The sequence below is a fragment of the Gorilla gorilla genome, chromosome 11 (assembly GCF_029281585.2).
Source record: "Gorilla gorilla gorilla isolate KB3781 chromosome 11, NHGRI_mGorGor1-v2.1_pri, whole genome shotgun sequence".
NCBI classification, from domain to species: Eukaryota; Metazoa; Chordata; class Mammalia; order Primates; family Hominidae; genus Gorilla; species Gorilla gorilla.
Genome location: NC_073235.2, coordinates 68,337,742 through 68,359,266, shown reverse-complemented (window position 1 = coordinate 68,359,266; position 21,525 = coordinate 68,337,742). Strand labels below are relative to the sequence as shown.

General features: G+C 36.0%; 1 protein-coding gene across 3 annotated transcripts in view; it reads left to right on the top strand.

Annotated features, from left to right (window-relative positions):
* Positions 1 to 16,650, top strand: part of TTC21B (tetratricopeptide repeat domain 21B) — a 79,898-nt gene extending 63,248 nt beyond the window's left edge. For 2 of the 3 annotated variants that reach the window (XM_004032725.4, XM_055380250.2), the window contains 6 exons: positions 10 to 171; positions 2,172 to 2,367; positions 6,642 to 6,866; positions 9,867 to 9,987; positions 14,407 to 14,474; positions 15,809 to 16,650. In XM_004032725.4, the coding sequence (XP_004032773.2) occupies positions 10 to 171; positions 2,172 to 2,367; positions 6,642 to 6,866; positions 9,867 to 9,987; positions 14,407 to 14,474; positions 15,809 to 15,886 (850 nt within the window). In that variant the 3' untranslated portion in view covers positions 15,887 to 16,650. The other variant, XM_063694955.1, reaches the window with a different exon arrangement.
* Positions 16,651 to 21,525: the final 4,875 nt, after the last annotated feature.

The window sequence follows — 21,525 nt, the reverse complement described above, 5'->3', positions numbered from 1 at the left end:
TCTAACAAGGTACACTGGAGAACCAAATGATGCCCTTCGACATTTTAATAAAGCTCGGAAAGATCGTGACTGGGGCCAAAATGCCCTTTATAATATGATAGAAATCTGTTTGAATCCAGATAATGAAACTGTTGGAGGTGAAGTATTTGAAAACCTGGATGGAGACCTGGGGTGAGTTATTTGACATACTATCCTTTTTAAAAAAACACTTGCTGGAGATAATAAACAGGGATGCTATACAAAAGAACTAAATTTAGGATAGCAATAATGAAAGGTCAGATGAATAAATTAAATAAATAGGCATTTCATTGCCTGTTTCAGAGAATAGTTATTTTAGCAAATTGAATAGTTATTCAATAGGATAGTTATTGCTAACGTAACTATTCTGTGAAACAGGCATGAAATGCTTTTAGGTTTCCTAAATAATAATAGACATGCTATGAAGACACTCCCCTAATTGTAGAATTTGACAACTATAGCAAAAATTATCCACACAATAATAGTAACTACTTAACAAATGGTAGTTATTTTCCAGACCCTGTCCTCTATACTTTCTACGCACTATCTCATTTGTTTTCTACAACAGTATTGCAGAATAAGCTGAGTCAACTTGTTTAATGTGATAGTAATGATGGAGGCAAGATTTAGACTGAGTCCTGACTGCTGTTAGTGTGGTATACTGCTAGTCAGTGGTTATTTATCAACCTGCATTAGTAGCTTGTCCTCTCTTCTGACTCAGGCAAGGCGTGTGGGGAATGTATTAGGACATAAAGGGAATATAAGAGGTAGTTCCTGCCTTCAGGAGTGTTTAATTAAGAGGCAAGACAATACCTGAAACCTTTCAATCTGCAACTAAACATAAATGGATTTAAATAGATATTAAGTATTGTCAGAGTTTATTAGGAATCATAGCAGTGCATAGTATTCAGGAGAAGATGCATGGAGGAGCTGGAGAAAATTAGCGGTAGATTGCCAAGAGATTTTAACAACAGATTTTAAGGCTTGGATTACCGAGACCAGTTAGAGCAGGGAAGTGGCATGTTTATGGTTGTTTTAGGAAGGTTGAGGTAACATTACTGTTATGGAACTATAAGCTATTCAAGTGGAAATCTTCTTCAGGCAATTCAAAATACAAAACTAAAACTCAGAGAGGTCACAGCTAGGGATAGAGATTTGGGAGACATCTGCAGAGTGCATAGTTGGAACTCCATGAATGGTCTCTTTGTGAGTGGTAGAATGAAGTAACAAAAATCTGAGAACTAAATGTTAAGCTTGCTAACATTTGAGGGGTCTGGAGGAGGAAGGAAGGTCAGAAAAGGGCAATCAGCATGGTGAAAAGAGAATTAAAGCTGTGTAGTGTTACAGAAGCCAAGGGAGAAGAACTTTGAAATGGTAGTCAACAGCGTGACATGTTTAGGCAAGATAAGCCTAAGGCCTGAGAAGAAGACCAGTGGCTTTAGTGATTGGACTTTGAGTGTTTAATTTCCTTTTATTAATTGATTTATGTATATTTATGTGCATGGGTTTGTGTGTATAAAATAAGAAAATTGCTATTAAATATTCAAATTGCACTTGAAATTACTGTTTGACACATATATAATTTCTGAGAGTCTGATAGGCAATGTGGTGAAGAGAACAGAGTAGATTTTATATGTCTGATAAGCTTAGATTCAGGTCCTAGGTTTACCACTTATTAGTTGTGTGACCTTTAGAAAATTACTTTACCTGTTCAAGCCTCAGTTTTCCTGTGTGTAAAATGGATTAAACATAGAATGAAGTAATACAGTATTTGTCACTTTTTTCCTTTCCTTTCACTTTTTGAATAGATATATGTTAATTTTCTGATTCTACTTATAGTTTTATATTTGCTGGAATGCACACATTTACAACATGTAGATATTATCCGACTTTTGTCTTCATTCTAGAGGAAATTAATGCTTAATGGTGTTTTATTGAGTCCATATTAATTTTGTTTAAAATGCATTGTAACTGTGCTTCACTTTGTATTAGAAGAGAATGAGTGACATTCTTTACAAAATATTACTTTTAAATGAGTGACAAAAAGAGTATTAAAGAGTGCCCAGAGCTTTTGTGTACAAAAGCTGATTCTAATCTCAATGAATTGTATCATGAGTAAGAAACAGAAGTGATTTATTTTTAATTACATACAGTAATTCAACTGAGAAGCAAGAATCTGTGCAATTGGCAGTAAGAACAGCAGAAAAACTTCTTAAGGAACTAAAACCTCAGACTGTTCAGGGTCACGTACAGCTTCGCATAATGGAAAACTATTGCTTAATGGCTACCAAACAGAAATCTAATGTTGAACTAGCATTAAATACCTTCACTGAAATAGCAGCATCTGAGGTTAGTGGATTTCCTTTTTCAGCTTCATATGTTATCTTTATTTGGTAGTATAGAAACATATATTTTGATTAGTTGTTTATTTTCTGAAGATTGACTTAATTACTTAACTTTTATTAAAAATTAGGTATATAGTTGGGCATACACAATGTCCCCTTCTTGGCGGAAGAGACGATGTTACTGTTTTGTTGTGTTGTTGATATATTTCTCTCTACTGGAATGTTAAATTCTAGAGAAACGGAATTCTTCAAAAGTATATAAGTTAATTATCAAGGGAGCCACTTTATCCCCTGGAGAATTTCTGTGTTGTAGATGTAGCCAAGATTAACTTACTAAGTGGAAATAAACACCTGGCTGCCCTGATATCTTACTTCTTCACTTACATGAACTTGGAATTTTTCCAGCTATATAGCTACATGAGATCAATACTGATAGCTTATAATTTAGTCATACAAAGAATGATATTCTTTAGCAACACTGAAATAACCTCCTGCAATCTTTTCATATTTGTTATTTTCATAGTATTATTTTACAAAATCAGAGGCTTTCTTCTCTTTTCACTGTGCTCGAATCCACCTTTTTTCCTTTTTTTTTGAGTCGGAGTTTTGCTCTTGTCGCCCAGGCTGGAGTGCGATGGCGCGATCTCAGCTCACTGCAACCTCTACCTCCCAGGTTCAGGCAATTCTCCTGCCTCAGCCTCCCAAGTATGTGGGATTATAAGCACCTGCCACCATGCCTGGCTGTTTTTTGTATTTTTAGTAGAGAAGGGGTTTTGCCATGTCGCCAGGCTGGTCTCAAACTCCTGACTCAGGTGATCCGTCTACCTCGGCCTCCTCCGCCTTTTTTCTTACTCTCTAGATACTGTTTTTCCTTCCCTCACACAGCACTTTATTTCTTCAATTGCTTGATATTAAGAAAGGAATTCTAGATACCCTCCCATCAGCAGTTGGTAATAGTTACTTCTAAGCATACTCATTGAATTTCATGTTTGTTCTTCCATTCAATGATGGAAGTGGCTGTAGGCCACTGGAAACTCATTTTATGTCTCTCAGAGAACATACAGAATTTTGCTGTGATTTCTTGTGATTCAGTAGTCACAGTGGCAGCAATAAACTACGCAAAGCCCTGGACAGTGATCTCTTTCCCCTCACCTTTTAGGGCCCTGGAGGAGATTGAGATGTCAGGGGTTTGGGAGACCTGCAACTCTTGTTGTGGCTTGGGTACAAGTATCCTAGATGGCAGCTTTATTACCACGCTTGGAATAAAACAGCAGGACAGCATGGCAGCAGCAACCCTCCAAAGCAAGGCGCTTCTGCAGACATTGAAGTAATGTGCTCAGGGGTCATGCTCTGTTGAATTGGCTTTGTGGAGCAGATGGATGACAGCTGCTGAATGAAGGCAGAGCAGAAGTAGGGCAATCATGTACATCTAAGAGAATCTCTAGGAACATGAGGAAGCGCAGTCTCATGTCAGGTGCCATAGCTACTGAATGCTGTGATGTGCTATTCTATCTCATAACAATGAGAAAGTTTATTTTGACTAAATCCGTTATCCCTACTGTGAAGTTTAAGAGAGAAAAAAAGCCAAAAGCAGTGAGTGATATTACAGCTATTTCCTAGAAGGACTATGCCTGCTTTCTGTTGATAAGACTGTGTTATTTTTTTTAATCATCCTTACGTATGTGGTTAGTAAAATACTATCTTCAGATCTGTTTACTAACCATATTATTCAAAAGATAATGATATATGAGCTGAAGTTTCATAAGCATCAAATTTTCTCACATTTTTTTTCTTTTAACTCCTAGGCTGCATGTATTCAATATAATGAATATTCATTAAGCAGCCAGCGAGTGCTAAGCATAGTGGGAAACACAAAGATAAATAATGTATGGTCCCGTTTTTCAAGTTTCTCATAGCCTACGGAAGACAAGACAAGCATACTGACTATGATGACTTAATACAAAGCAAAATGTGTTACATTCCATACTAGAATTGCAAATAAAAATGCTGTAGGAGACAGTATAAGGAGAGTTGGGAGACCCTTTTGTAAAGAAGGTATGATTTAAGAAAAAATAGGATTTAAGAAACAGGTATGATTGAAGAACCAAGATAAATTGCATTTTAACAGGCAGAAATGAAGACAATGTGTTTCAGAGGAAGAGGAAAATGTGAACAAAGTCAGGGAGGCAGAAAAACATAGGGTATGTTCACAATCCTATTTGTCATTCAGAGGGACCAAAAAAGAGGTATGTGACGAGAAATCATGGAAGAAATGCTGGAAGATACGTTAAGCCCAAGCTGAAGTGTTTCCAGTTGCTTTCATTGCATCACCTTGAACCATAAAGATGAGATGTTTATAATAACAGCTGTATTGTCCACATCCAAGTCTTGTCCTTTGCAATCTAAAGTTACTGCAATTTAGAGTTATTGAGAGACAGAAAGAGAAGCTGGCTGTAGGTCTTAGGATGTCTGCACCAGAAAAAAAGACCTAATGCAGGGATTAGAACTCAGGTTTGCTTTTAGAAACTGTTCTTCAGTTCACTCAGGAGTAATCAAGTTGTGAAGAACCGATACGTTCTAATCAAACTCAAAGTGTAAGAGAGGTTATTTTTAATTGTGTAGTGTAGAGGGAATGTGGGACCTTTTCATAGGACCCTCCTCCTCTTAGGCTGTGCTAGGACCTGGCTGACAAATACATAGCAGGCCTCTATTTTCTCTCCTCTCCTGGCCCACCTGAGGTGGGCTGGGGTGGGGAGAGGGTGAGGCTCAGTAATTGGTAACATCCCACACTTCTTCATAATCTACAACCAATTGGTTGGATTTGACACTCAAACCATTTTGCCACCCCTTACCTAGAGGAACAGATTATATCTTGGAAGCTTATTGATAGATACAGAATTTGAGGCAAGGAAGTTTTTATATTTCTAAAAGCTGTTTTTATAAAACCCTGATGTATTGCCCTTCTCTATTCCAGAGTTATTTCTTACTTCCAAAGATCAGTTGGACATTGAACATTTTACCACTCTCCTTTTGCAGTATTCCTTATGAGTTACCCAAATTTGCTATCTTATAGTATACTTTTATTATAGTAATGGTATCACCGTTCCTCAGTCACAATTTCTTACCCTTTGTTTTTGTTTTTATTTTGAGACAGTGTCTCATTCTGTCTTCCATGCTGGAGTGCAGTGGCACAATCATAACTCACTGTGGCCTTGAACTCCCAGTCTCAAGAGATCCTCCCACTTCAGCCTCCTGAATAGCTGGAACTACAGGGGCTGGCCACCACACTCAGCTAGTTTTTCTTTTTTATTTTCAGTTGATGCGGGGTCTCGCTATGCACTAGCCTCAGCCTCTCGAAGTGCTTTGATTACAGATGTGAGCTGCCCTCCTGGCCCCTTTATTTGTATGTTAAGCTGAGGCTTCTTTCTTTATAAAAGCATCATAATCCCTCTGCTGAAATTTAGGAAGCATCCTACCTTAATCAGGAACATACACATTATTGCTTATGAAAGTTAGTTGTCTGGATAGATCACTAATGGCCTCCATTTTATGAGTTCTCATTAACCTATTGGTTTCACAGAGTGACATTCTCTGACTTCAAACCCTATCCAAAAGAATATCATATAGATTGTTTTAGGAAGCTGCAGACTCCAAATCTAAAAGCATATTTTAAGGCATGAGTTTATTTCATATACTTTCCAAGTGGTGAATTAATTATATGCCTTATTTTTAACATTTCATTATTCAAACTTTATTGGGAGAAGAGGTTTTTGGATAAAAGGAGAAGGGAGGGGGAAAAAAAGCAATAGAAGTCATAATGGGTAAGGACCATCATCTGCAGGTAAATTATTGTTACTCGTCTTTGACAGGTGAAAGAACTAAGGAGCCTAAATGTTAAATCTGAAATACAAACTGCTCAATAAGGATTTTACTGAAATAGAGTTTTATTTTTTCTGTTTCTATACAAAACTAAAACATGACTGTTTGAATCCCATTAAAGATAAAGTCTCACTAATTCTTGGAATTGTGTGCATATGGCATCTGAATAGTTGTCATTATCTTCAATTATCTTGACCACACAGTGCTTGACCAAGTTTTCTTCATAGTAGCTTGAGGGTACTTGATGTGTTAAATAATGACCTGTAATCACAGTTATCTGTAATGGAGCTAGAAATAGAATCCACAAACTAGTTCTTATGTAGCAATTTCTGCTTTCTGTATGTTTTTGGGGCATTTATGTTTGTGCATCTTGTGGTCTAAAATTTTATTTTCTTATAGAAAGAGCATATCCCAGCACTCTTGGGAATGGCAACAGCTTATATGATCTTGAAACAGACTCCACGAGCCAGAAACCAGCTGAAGCGTATTGCGAAAATGAATTGGAATGCTATTGATGCTGAAGAGTTTGAGAAGAGTTGGCTGCTACTTGCTGATATTTACATTCAATCAGCAAAATATGACATGGCAGAAGAACTGTTAAAACGGTGCCTGCGTCATAATAGAGTAGGTGATTGAAGAGTAAAAAATAATTATTGACCTTTGTTGCATAAGCTTTCCATATAGATATTGTTGAGTGTTAGTCCATTTCCAAGGATTCCTGTGTGATTTTTGAAAATTAAATGTTTATTCTTACCACAATCAGGAAACAAGCATTAATAATAAGAAAAAAGCCATTTGTCCTTTAAAGTTTAAAAAAAAAAAGATTTATGCAATTTCAAGTTTCAGCTGTAGTGATGCCCTACTTAACGGAAAGTGTTTTTGGAATGTCAAATGCTTGCCTGTGATTATCCGTCTCATCCCAGAACTAATGAAAATTGCAGAAGAACATTAATTGCGGACGTCTGTCCCTCCCATTAAGAAATACTCTTGATGAATTTACTGCAGCTGCATGTCATTTTCTCGTTATTAGAATCTATTATGCATAATATATTTTGTGGGAGAAAATCTTTTCAGCTTTTAATTTCATTTGTTTAATAAAAATTCCTTATATTTAGGTATAAAATTGAATATTATAAAGTCCTTAGAATTTAAGGCTTTTTACTAACATTTTGATGTTTAATTACAAAAGATGTCATTATAACAGTTCTTTAAAGTTAAGATTTATTTTTTTGTTGAGAAATAATTGCACACAACTTAGAAATGATATTTATCTTCATATATTCATATCAATTCTTCAAAATCTTAATCACAGTAAATCTGTTTTATTCTCATTGAGCGAATTAGATTACAAATGGACCATTTATTTTTTAAAGAGCAATTGAGATTATCTAGTACTATTAAGATACTTTCCTAGGAACTTAAGAACCTGAAAGATCCAAGCATTTATCAATTTATGCACTATTCTAGACGATTCGTTACATAAATTTTATGTTAAATTGGCTTTGAAAAGCCGAATGCTCATTAATAGGCTTTGAAAATCTAAACTGCTGAATAGTTTACCCTTCTATATCTAGTCTAGGATTAACCAAGATTGCATGAGAATTTCAGTGCACATACAATTTCAGTTTTTCAGAACGCTGATAACAATACATTGCATGGTTGAACATGATGGCTGCTTTAGAAGCTTCATTCAGCCCTGCTGGTTGAATATGTTGATATTGAAAGCATGATATTTAAGAACTAAAGCTTAGGAAACTTGAATTACATAATTTAAAAAATGGAAGTCATCCATATCTGGGGCAGGAAATGTACAAGACGACACTAGACTGTCTTGCCATACCAGATGATGAAGGAAGCTATCCATGATGATTAGAGTTTGTGTGAAAGATCTAGGGGCCAACTTGAAGACACCTCCAGTAGCTGAAGTTGGGATGCTTTAAGTATCGATAAGAATGATAACTGCAATATATTGAAATACATAAAATCTGTTTAAATCCATGACTTCTCAAAGATCCAAAATAGAAAAAACAAAACAAGCAAAAAACCTAATTGGTAACCACTGCAGCATGCTAGTGAACTGACTGCTATTTCTAAAGCTTGCAAATAAATATCCTGCCTTTTCTGTACAGAATTGGTTAACCAAATAGTCAATGAGACGTTTCTCATCATAGACATGTTCCAGCTAATTAATGAAGAAAGACTGATAGGCTATCCCCATTTTTCAACCCTGATAAATTTATATATGGATGTAACATCACAAAAAGAGGGAGAATCAGACATTCTGTGCCTCCCAATAGAAGAACAGACATCTATGGCAGGGCTAGGGTTGGGATGAGACAAGTGAAACACTTAGTAATCAAGATAAATAATAATTTAATGCAGTTGTGCTGAGCTTTATTGGAGCCTGAATCAAAAGGGAATATGTGCATTCCTGTATTCATATTTTTATGTTTTTTTAAAAATGGGTAATTGGTAATGGTTTTAATGAAAATATTACTGGTGAGATTTCTTCCATTAAAGTGAGAAAAGTAAAATGATAAGAAATTAAGTTTAGGTATAAATAAAATGTTCAATCTTAAATGTAGTGATTTTTAATATATACTTTCAGATTTTTCAATATTTTTAAACTCATATTCTGGAAAAAAATTACAATTAAGAAATATACAAAAACATGCGTCCATGTTTTTACGCCTCAGTCTCCAGTGTGGCTTATCATAGCACTGATGTTTGAAGTAGATTCACCTCTCTCCTCCAGAATCAAAATTGAATCCAAACCTCTACATCTAATTACAACTTTCAGAAAATGTCAGTGACATAGGAATACATTATATAAACACCACAAGGATGCAGTCAATTAATCTGCGTTGTGAGAAACTCAGGGATAAATATTCTTGTTTCTATTACATTTAATTTCAAGAAAAGAGACACAGAGAGACAGACAGACATACTGAAGGGAAACCTCTAGATCAAAAGAGACTAGATCAAAACATTGACCAGTTACAATGTTTGGTCCTTATTTCAGTCCTCAATCTAACAAAAACAAATTATATTGAGACAATTAAAATTTAGACAGTACTGGATATTTGGTGCTATTAAGGAGTCATTAACATTTTAGGTATGATAAAATTGTGGTTCTGTTTAAATAACGTCTTTTTCTTTTACAGATGCACACTAACACATTTAGACTTAGTTGATACAATATCTGAGGATTTTTTCTGGTAATACAGAAGGGTAGGTTTGTGAGATAGAGGTGAAACAGTATTAGTCACAAAATAATTGTTGAAGATAAGGGTTCATGGAGTTCATTATGCTCTTATCTCTGTATTTGTATGTGTTTAAATTACTTATAATAGTGTACATGGGCTTGTGTAAAACACAAATGCCCTATTGTGTATTTCTGATTCTGTAAAGAAAATCCTGATTCTGCAGATATGTGATGGAGACTTGCCATCAGAATCATTTATTAAGTTCAGTAAAAAATTTGATTGCCTAGCCAAGGTTGAAAACCATTGTTTGATTTGTCATTTAAATGGGTTGATATGATCGACCTCTATAGTCACAAACATCCCATAAAATCTTAGTGATATCAAGTTTAATCTATTGATGTCTCCCATTTTTCTTCAGTCTTGCTGCAAAGCTTATGAATATATGGGATACATTATGGAAAAAGAGCAAGCATATACAGATGCTGCCTTGAACTATGAGATGGCATGGAAATACAGCAATCGGACAAATCCGGCAGTAGGTGAGTTTGGCAATCACCTAGATTTTTCACAGAAAAATTATGTTTTATTCATTAATTTTCATTTAAATGCATTTGATTTTTTTCAAAACAAAATAAACATTGAGTCAATTTTCATTGTCAACCTTTCTGAAAGGAGAATAAATTTTATATTCATAATATATTACTAGCTACTAATAGTTCAGTTTCCTGAGTTCCAAACTTGTCCTCAGTCACTTAGTGTACATCTAGTCTAATTCTGCCCCCTTCTCTTCCTTCTAAAAGAAGGTGCTATTTTAAAATTGGGAATGCCATGGAAAAAGATGTTTCCATTGCCAAGTAAGTTAGGAAAATATTGCATTAAATTGAATTACACAGGTTTCTTTACTTCTCAAAGCCTTTAAACACTAACGTATATTGCGATGGATATCACAGAGGGGCCATGTTTCCCACAATTATTTGACCATGGGACATTTTTTTTTTTCTCCTGAGCATCTAGAAACATCATCCAGTCCCAGTGTTTTGCAGGCTGTTAGTTTGGGTAATGCTAGTCTACAGTGTCCCTAACAGAGGTGGCATCAGAATATATGTCATGACCAACCTCTCTCCTCATACGAGGGAGCTCATCCTCATGTTTGTTTACTCTTTCTTTGTATTGGGTTGAAATATGCCTCCTTGAAACTGCCCAAGTTTTCCGGAGCAACTTACAGAATGCCTCCCTCTTACACATCATGACCCTTTAAATTGCAATCTTCAGTCCTGTGTCCTAGGACTTCTCTTCAAGCCATCTGCAGTTACTTGTCCATTCTTCCTAAGATTGGATTCCGAGTCTCTCATCTTCCTTGTTGCTGTCTCCTGGAAGCTCTAAAATAGTGTTTCCCAAACTGTGCTTTGGAACAGTTGGGGAGATTTTAATAATTATTTTTTTTTTTAATTAAAAAGAATGGAGTGTGAAGGTGGTAGATGCCATGGCCATGTAAGTTTGGAAAGTGATGTTTTATTTTTGCATGTCCCTCTGACCTGTTGTGCCATAAATGAACAACCTCTCAAATATGATTTGGCTGCTTATAAGTATAATTAAGCTATTTTTTTCTTTTGATTAGGCAATTTGTAGTTGTTAATTCAGCCTAAGATGGCATCAGTCTTTTCAGCAGCCATGTCACCGTGTGAATTCGATTTTGATTTGCAGTCAAATGAGTCACCCTCATACTAACTGCTGTTAGCTCGGGTCTTCCCTCATCTTTTAGTTTCCTGGAGTCTGTTCTCATACTATACTAGACTTGTGCAAAGCACAAGAACTAATGATTTTTATAGTATTTTTTATTCTAAGGTGTGATATATCTTTCAGAATAAAGTCATCTGGTAAAATGAAAAGTCCTTAAATATCCTTAAAATATTAATTTTGACACTTTATTCCACAGAAGGAATGCACATAGAAGTTAAATTATTTATATATTCCATTCCTTGGAAGACCTCAGCAAATAAAAGAGATTCCAAATGACTAGTTCTTTCATTGTGTCATCATTGTATTTTATAGATTATTTTATCAGTTCCTCCAGCTTTGCTTTGGTAATCATTTCTTTCTAAGGCTCTCCATTAATTCCTCAATTTCATCCTTAAGATTGTCATTGCATCTAACACCCTCAACGTGCCTGGCCAAATAAACAATGTATTTCACTTTTTCAGTTGTCAGAAAACCCTTAAAATCATGCTCATGGCCAGGCTCGGTGGCTCATGCCTGTAATCCCAACACTTTGGGAGGCCGAGGTGGGCAAATCACCTGAGGTCAGGAGTTCGAGACTAGCCTGGCCAACTTGGTGAAACTCCATCTCTACTAAAAATACAAAAATTAGCCGGGCATGGTGGCGGGCGCCTGTAATCCCAGCAACTCAGGAGACTGAGGCAGGAGAATTGCTTGAACCCGAGAGGTGGAGGTTGCAGTGAGCTGAGATCGCACCACTGCACTGCAGCCTGGTTGACAGAGTGAGACTCTGTCTCAAAAAAAAAAAAAAAAAAATCATGCTCATGCTCTTTCCATAGAATTCAGGGTTGAATATTGTCACTATAAGAGGCACCAGGATGAATGATGAATGGATAATTTGCTTGACTGCAGTAATCATTTATAAATAAATATATATATACACACACACATATATCTACACACCCACATCATTTTGTATATCTTAAATATACACGAGGAAAAAAAGAAACACACTAGGAACAACTGAGATCCAATGAGAGAAGAAACTATTCATGTTTCCCCCTTCATACCTATTCTCAGGTTATAGGACAGTCATTAGACTGTGTACAATGTTTGCATTCTCTCGCTGTCTCTCCTGATTGCATATAGTTGAGTTCTAATAAGTTTGGCAGGTGTAGTGCAGCTGCAGTGCACATTTTCTTTCCCCTTTTTAGGTCTTTATTTCCTCTGAAATTTTTGTACCAGGTCATGCATCGTTTCTTCCAGTGTTAAAATTCTGTGATTATAATATAGTGAATGTTTACATTAAAAAATGCTAATATTTTGTGGTATTCTAAGGTTTTAAAAACCATTTCACAAGTATTTTATATGATTTTTAAAATTATACTAAGAGTTAGAGGGAGGAGTTGTTATTCCTGTTTTAGCGATGAGGAAACCTGAAAATGACAGTTCAAGCCACTTGCATAAGATCCCAAAGCTAGTCAAGAAGCAACAAACCAAAACTGAAATCTTGACTAGTTCCCATGTAAGTATGTTTGGCATGACATCTTAAAAATTGCTTTACTTTTTGAATGTCACAAACCCTTTTAGTTCATTTTAGAATTTGTTAGTAATGACATTAAGTTTACCTCTCTGAAACTTCTTATTTATGTCTAAAATCTGAGATGTGAGATTCTGCCATAGGCCCTGCCCACGTGTGCCTGTGTGCATGTGTGTGTGTGTAGAGATATATATATACACACATATATAGACATACATATATATACACACACATATATAAACATACACATATATATGCAGTCATGTGTCGCTTAACAATGGAAATCTTCTGAGATATGCATCATTAGACAATTTCATCATTGTGTGAACATCTTAGAGTATACTTACACAAACCTAGGTGGTAGATCCTACTACACACCTGGGCTATCTGATATAGCCTATTGCTCCTAGGCTGCATACCTGTACAGCATGTTACTGTCATGAATGCTATAAGCAATGTGTGTATGTAAACATAGAAAAGGTACAGCAAAAATACAGTATTAAAATCTTTGGGACCACCATCATGTATATGGTCTGTTGTTAATGAAACATCATCATGCAGTGCCTGACTATATATAAAATAGTGTGAATTTTAGATCATTTCTATTTCTTTCTTTTTACTACCATCTGATAGTGTTAGCCAGTAATTCTTTTCAAACATTTAAAATTTTAAACATTTGTTTTAGTACTTTTATTAGAACCGAAGAGCACTATTCACATTTCTTATTTCATATTTTTAAGAGGTAGAGTGCGATATTTTTTATTACACATTATTTTACATTGCATTATATCTTGTTTACTGAGTGCACAGCTGCTGTTACTTTTCTTGTCTTCTTAGTTTTCTCATTTTTATAGCATGTTACAGGAGAACAACATCCATTAAGAGGAATGTGTTAAATATTCTTCTAATTGTTGATAATAGAAGTGTGGCATTTCACTATCAGTAATTGTGATAATTCTTACCAGTCATTGATGACTAATCTGCCTTCCTCTGTGTCGCTCTCCTATGTGCTCTGTCTTCTCGCCATACTCCAAGTTCATTAACTCCCTGTGTGTCCTGCCACTGGCCTTAATCCATGCAGTTTCCTCTGTCTGAGAGTGTCCTTGATTCCCACCCTAGCCTAGTTGATGCCTCATTTTTCAGATTTCAGACATCTCTTGATACCCTTCAGGTTCTTTATGGTAACTCACTTGGCCTGGATCTTTCTTTCATAACATTTATCTCAGTTTTGAAATTATTTACTCATGCAATTATTTTAAAATGTACTTTTTCTCCTAATAGAATGCAAACCTCATAACTGTAGGCATCAGTTTGCCTGTAAGTGCTAAATAAATCTGTACTGTATAAATGAACGGCTGTGTTGTCATTTACTGCCCTATGATGAGTTTTTACTATAACCTGAAATAAATGAGACTTTTCTAGTAAGTTATAGAAACCACACTTGTGGGATGGCAGCTTTCTAACCGATCAATGTATTCACTGTGGTCCTTTTTTTCAACTCCACTTTCTTTTCTTCTTACACTTCTTTTGTGTCACTCTGCCTTCTGTTATCACACAACTTCTCTGTATAGTGTAGTTTGGTTGTTCATTCACCGGCCTCCCTTACAATTCTCTAGTGAGTAAGCAAAGAAAGGAGGAGGCAAGGAAAAGTAATAGTAGCAGTGTACTCCATCATTCTGTTTTATGGTTTTTGTCTTAACAGGATACAAACTGGCATTTAATTACTTAAAAGCAAAAAGATATGTGGATTCAATTGACATATGTCACCAGGTAAACACTTAAATTTAGATTTCTTAAAATTTTTCAGATGCACAATTTCCTACTTTTTTAAATCTCCAGATGTATATGAATAGAAATAGAGGATACATTATTTTAGTTAAATGATTTATCAGTATGTTTAGGGAGATTATCAGTGTTCGAAATTTAGAAAATGATGTTCACCTAAATAAAAAACATGTTTTTACTTTGAGATCAAATAATAAAATGTTTATGTCAATTTAAAGACAAAGACCACTGAAGGGTACATATTAAACAATAAACCATAGAATATTTACATGTATGGAAAGGAGTAGGATTAAAGAGGTGGAGTAAAAGAGACTTTTACTTTAAAAAAAAAAAAAGACAAAGACCAGTGGGAGAAACATGTTAAATAAAATTTAGTCTTTAAGTTAGAAGATATTTGAAGACAGTATAGATTCTCCAGATCATTATTCTGATTAGAAGTTCTTGTGAATGTGTCTGAATCTGGTTATTAGAGAATTCAGATTGATCAATTAGAGATAAAAAGGAATTCTATTAGAAGTCATTCAATTACATTCTGTAATTCATCCCCTAGTAAATGATCACCTACTAAAATGACAAATATTTAAATTACAGTTTTAGAATTTGCAGAGTCTCTTTATATATACATTGTCCCATTGATATTCCATATAAGACATTCTGTTAAACATTGTAAGGACCTCCAAGAAAAGTTCATTAGAAAAGAATTTTGTAATGCCCCTTATCCCACACAGCGATCTGTTAGCATCATTACAGTAAATACTTGGCCTTAGTAATTGCTGTTGATTACTGAGTCTCTGTAAAGCAGTACTTCAGTCAGGTTAGGGTTGTGTGTTAATGTAAGGCTATATATTAGGATCATTTTTGGAGTTAAAAAAAAAAACTAGCGTCTCCCCACTCTTAGACTCAGTAGATCTAGAAATACGTATGTCTCAAGATCATTTCAGGTAAAGCTAATGTGTGCTGCTGTATAAAAGTCACCCTCTAAGGGTTTATCAAATATTATGAATGAAAAGCTAAATTACAAAAATATTTTAAATCATTGATACATAATTGTTTTATACAATTCATCTATTAGGTAAGCAGTTATATTTGTTATATTTTCTACATTTGATATTTACATTCTATTGTTCTCATCTAACTACCATTAATATAAAGGAGTCATCATGTTACATTTAAAATGCCACCATTAAAAAGTGTTATAGCTGTTGTAGTATTAGTACAAGGAAATCTTAACTGTAATGCTCATTTCTTGTAAGTTTTGTAACTCCGTAGTTTTTGATTATTAGTTACAAGTTTTTATGGGTTCTTTATTTGTTTTGCAGGTTCTTGAAGCACATCCAACTTATCCAAAAATCAGAAAGGATATACTTGATAAGGCCCGTGCGTCTTTAAGACCTTGAAAATAATTTTAACTTAGGTGTTGGTTTAACAGGAAATGAAAGAAATCTAACTTTCAGTTCTTCCTGTTCAAAACAGGTTTGAGCTCAGTGCTTTGTTATTAGAAGTATACCCTTTTTTCTCCAGCAGAGGTTGCTGCTGTACATCAAGAGAAGTACTATGTGAAATTGGTGTTTCCTAATGGAGTTTAATGAGAGCTGGTCTATTTGACTCTGTTTTGATTGGGTACAGATTTGGTGACTCTGTGGTAAAGACTATAATTATTTCTATAAAGAATATTTTGTTAAAATCTAGGTAATTAAATACCCTGTATCTTTTCTAAGGAATATTATTTCAGGAAATATATTTAAAATGCATTGTTCTCTTTTAAAGTGTTTTTGTTATATTCTTTTATTTATTTATTCATTTTTAAAGACAAGCCTTGATCTGCCACCCAGGCTGGAGTGCAGTGGCATGATCTTGGCTCACTGCAACCTCCGCCTACTGGGTTTACGCGATTCTCCTGCTTCAGCCTCCCAAGTAGCTGGGACTAAAGGCATGTGCCGTCACACCCGGCTAATTTTTTGTATTTTTAGTAGAGATGGGATTTCACCGTGTTAGCCAGGATGGGCTTGATCTCTTGACCTTGTGATCCACCTGCCTCGGCCTCCCAAAGTGCTGGGATTACAGGCATGAGCCACCGCACCCAGCCTGTTTTTGTTGTATTCTGTGTTGTTTCAAAAATTGGAATAAATCTCCCTGTAAATAACTCATGAAAAAGACAATATATATATTTTAAATATATATTTTAATAAAGGTTTTATAAATAGATGATTTATATTCCTCTTGGAACTCAAAAGATGTGGTAAGTTTTGCAAATCAGGGTAAGCTCCCCCTGCATTCTGTAATGTTAATGGGTGGTGGTATAGTACAGAAAATGTAACTTTCATTGAAAAATCTTTTTTAGAAAAGGGTAGAGTGTGTGTTTCCCTTTCCTTTCTTGAGCTCATTCTTCCTGCTTTCAAGGCCATTGTGGTCTTAAGAAATAATCAGGTCCTGAAACCTCAATTTAAATAGGTCCCTTATTAGGGATATTTAACCTTAGCCTAGAAGACTTGGTCTGCAGGTATAATTTCAGACACTGTAACATTTGATGGTAAAGGGTGACCAAATACTTTTGGTCAGCAGGGAGTCACAAAGCACACCATGTGAAGGCAACGGTTTACCCAGCTCTGTTTAACAGCACCCTGGCATAGAAGCTTTCACTCTCTTACACTAAATTTAACCTAATCGAAACTTAATCCTTAGCATTATTTTTAATTTCTCATCTACATCTTTTTCAGTTTTCTTTAAAATTGTAGTAAACACAGTCCTCAATTTTATTTGCATTTACAATAAACAGTATTTATAAGTCATTTGCTGCTTTTTATTAAATGTCCTGTGTTTGTTTTGAACTCCATTCTCTTGTTTCTGATCATTTCTCCCATTTTTCAAAATCCCTTTAATTTCAATTATGTTATAAAATTCCAATTATTCCTCTTTTCACTTAGCAAAACAGTTTTTTGTGGGGTTTTTTGTTGTTGTTGTTTTTTGAGACAGAGTCTCACTCTGTAGCCCAGGCTGGAGTGCAGTGGTGCGATCTTGGCCCACTGCAACCTCTACCTCCTGGGTTCAAGCAATTCTGCGTCAGCTTCCTGAGTAGCTGGGACTACAGGCACACGCCACCATGCCTGGCTAATTTTTGTATCTGTAGTAGAGATGGGGTTTCACCATGTTGGCTAGGCTGGTCTCGAACTTCTGGCCTCAAGTAATCTGGCCGCCTTGATTTCATAGAATGTTTAATAATAGAATTTATAAGTCACTTCATATATGTTAAAATACTTTTATATTCCTTACATTTGATCTTCACAAACCTAAAATGCCAGCATTATTATCCCTGTTTTACAAATCTGGAATCGTGAAACATTACCTCTTTTTCTTTAATTCAGGTGGAGAAATATCTTTCAGCCTGAGTGGACATTTTTAAGGACAATGCTATGGACTGAATGTTTGTGTCCCCCAAACTTCATATGTTGACATCCTAATCTTTAATGTGATAGTATTGGGAAGTGAAGCTTTAGGAAATAATTAGGTCATAAGGCTGAAGCCCTTGCGAGTGCGATTAGTGCCCTTAAAAAGAGGATCCCAGAGAGTTCTCTAGCTATCTTTCTACCATGTGAGGACACAATAAGAAGTCAGCTATTTGCAACCCAAAAGAGGGTCCTCACCAGAACCTGGTGGTGCTGGAACCGTGATCTCAGACTTCCAGCCTCCAGAACTGTGAGAAACAGATTTCTTTTGTTGATAAGCCCACCAGTTTATGATATTTTATTATTGCAGCCGGAGCTGACTCAGGCAGAAATCACATTAACAGAATGCCTTTAGTAGTTCCAGTGAACTTGCATCATGGGATGCTGGAATCATGGAAATTGGATAGAGAAATAGAGCATCTGTTCTCTCAGCAAGACATTTCCAAATCAGTTTTCCTATCTGTAAGAGGAGAGGAAGGTTTTGTTTTTGTTTCTTAAGCAGCCATTTATTTTGCACCTGCCATTTGTTAGATGCTATTTTAGGGACTTTCCTTACTTTATGTCTTTTAATTTTCAGTCAGCTATTAAGAGAAATAATATTCCCACTTTTCAGGTAAGAAAGATGAGACCTGGACTAAATGATTTGCCCAGGGTCACAGAGAAAAGTATCAGAACCTGAATTCCATACTGGCCCAGTCAACTTCAAAGCCTCTGCCTTATGTATTATATTAAGATGCCTTCTATAACTAAGAGATAATGTTTCTATAAGAAAAAGTGATCTTTTCTACATCTGGCTAGCAGAAGAAACTGGTGTATCACAGAGATAGCTAAATAATGAAGAACAAGATGGACTGAGTGGAATGAACAGCTGTTACAAATGTAGAAACTATTAAAGAGCAGTCTAATTGAGGAGCACTATAGTGTAGCAGTCAAGAGCATGGATCTGAAATCAGACCAGCCTGGATTTAAGTTTTGGCTCTACCATTACCTAGATGTTTCATCTTTCTCCAAGTTACACACTCTCAGCCTCAGTTTTCTCACCCATAAACAAGCATATAAGGATAATAACCTGCCTCAGGTTGTAAGGATTAAAGGGAACTTACATAAAACCTATAATGAATCTGACTCACTAGGCTCTTAATAGTAGCTCCTCTTATAAGCAGAACAGGGCCAAGTAGTAATTGCAACTGAGAAGAGAAAATGCAGTTCAAAGCAAGATTAAAAGGATGAGTAAAGTCCCCTAGAGAGCTCAGCCCTACAGGATTCGAGATTCTCGTTCATTCATACCTTCCCTCCTTCCTTCCCTTCTAATTTTTGTTCAACTACTTCCCTCTTTTCCTCTCTCTCTACCCACCAACCATTATGCTAGACTCCACATGCAGCGTCTCATTTTATCCACCTTGAGCTTGCTTTTGCCCTACTGTCCTCAGTGTAGAATTCTCTTCCTCCTGTCCCTCCCTTCACCCCCGCTTCCTGTCTCTGAGCTTCCTTCTCCAGGTTTGCTCCTTTCCATCAGGTATCACTTTATCACCACCTCCTCAAAGAGGCCGTGTTCATGTCCAGGCCCACAATCTCAAGTAGCCATCCTGTGATTCTGTATCATATCCTTTTTAAACTCTATGCAGCATTTACTACCTCTGATGTTTTTCTTCCTTAAGGATTTTATTGCCTTATGTGACAAGCCCAAGATCTGTGACAGTTGGAGCTCAAACTAGGCAGTCTTGATTCCAGACTGCTCTGAACTAGTGTTTGAACATGACATGTTAAATGAAAGTTTGGGGACATACACTCAGGATGGAAGCAGGGGGACACAACAGAAATGAAAGAATTTTCTGTAGATCTGGGATCTGGACACCTGCCCCATGTCATGGTAAGGACACAGTTGTAAGTTTAATGTACTTTTGACCTTAATTCAGCTAGTATGGTGAACTGGGTCCAAGAGGAAATATCTTTCTTCCCCAGAAGTCAAGAACCTAGAGCAAATCTGGAAGGCTTTTATGCATGGACAGCTGAGGAAGCAGGTTGAACTTTGCACTAGAGTAGAAGTAGATAATGGAATCACTATGGAAACCAAAAGACCAATTAAGAATCTGACAGGAGCTATCCTAGTTTGCGACTGGAGATGACAAGTGAATAGCTTTAAAATAGGATCATATAACAGCGTTCATGCTGACAGATTTTTTTAGATGCAAGGTTGGCAAAGGTGCAGGGAAACCACCGCATTCGGACCGCTGCTCGTCGAAGTGTAGCACAGCCTTCCTGAAGGGAATAACTTTAAACAGCAAAAAGCAAGTTTGAGAAGGCTGTTCTCTAAAAACAGCACAAAATAAGAGTCTTCTCGTTTAACCAAGTGATCCCACGTAGAGAAATTTATCACAGGAAATATTCCGAAATTTTCTCAAAGGTTTCCAATTTTAAAAATTGTAACTGAATTTTTTGCTGCTTTTGGTTATCAAAACATCCAACATGAGGTTGTCACATATGTAAGATTTGACCAATAATATAGTAGTAGGTAGTCATTGAAAACTATTTCAAGGATTTATTTATGTATGTAATTTTTTTTGGCTCATGCCTATAATCCCAACACTTTGGGAGGCCGAGGCAGGCGGATTGCCTGAGCTCAGGAGTTCGCAACCAGCCTGGGCAACACGGGGAACCTCATCTCTACTAAAATACAAAAAATTAGCTGGGCATGGTGGTGTGCGCCTGTAGTGCCAGCTACTCAGGAGGCTGAGGCAGGAGAATTGCTTGAACCTGGCAGGTGGAGGTTGCAGTGAACCGAGATCACGCCACTGCACTCCAGCCTGGGCAACAGTGAGACTCCGTCTAAAAAAAAAAAAAAAAAAAAAAAAAAAATTTGAAAGATTTTAACTGCTAAAATGCTCACAAAATAAGTGAATAAAGAGGAAAATGTAACTGTTCAAATAATAATATATCCATTTGCCAAAACTATAGATGCATATAAGAATACACAAAACTAGATGAAACCCAATTGTTAACATAGTTATATCTGAGTGATGAAATATTCATTTACCATTGTAAAAGTTAACTGGAATTAACATATTCTACAATAAAAAAAGTTTTTTGTTGTTTTTTCGAGAATAGCCTTCTCAAACTTGCTTTTTGATGTTTAAAGTTATTTTTCTGAACACAGACGAAGAGAAAAAGCTAAACAAAAGCTGACATTTCAACTCTCAATACCACACTTTACTATTAATTGTTAATGCAAAATGCAATCTATATTACTTCGATGGCCAGCGATAGAGATTCAGGAAGTGAAAGATAGAAAAAAAAGCCAGAAAGTAGTAGTAGGAGTGGTAACAGAAGTGGCACTAGAACGTAAGAGTTCCAGAGGGGATGTGTAAGAGCATAGTCCTGCAATTACATAAAGGATTGAGAGCAAACCCAGTCCTCTGTAATTTTAGTCCATTATTCCATTAACAGAGTTTTAATGATGATTCTACCAAATATAATAAATTAGAAACCAGTAGAAATATCTGAAATCCTGCAGAGCCTCCACGTGTGGTCGTGCAGTGTGTGCACTGCACAGAGTGACCCAGCCAAGGGCACAGGAGATGGAGGCAGAAATCCTC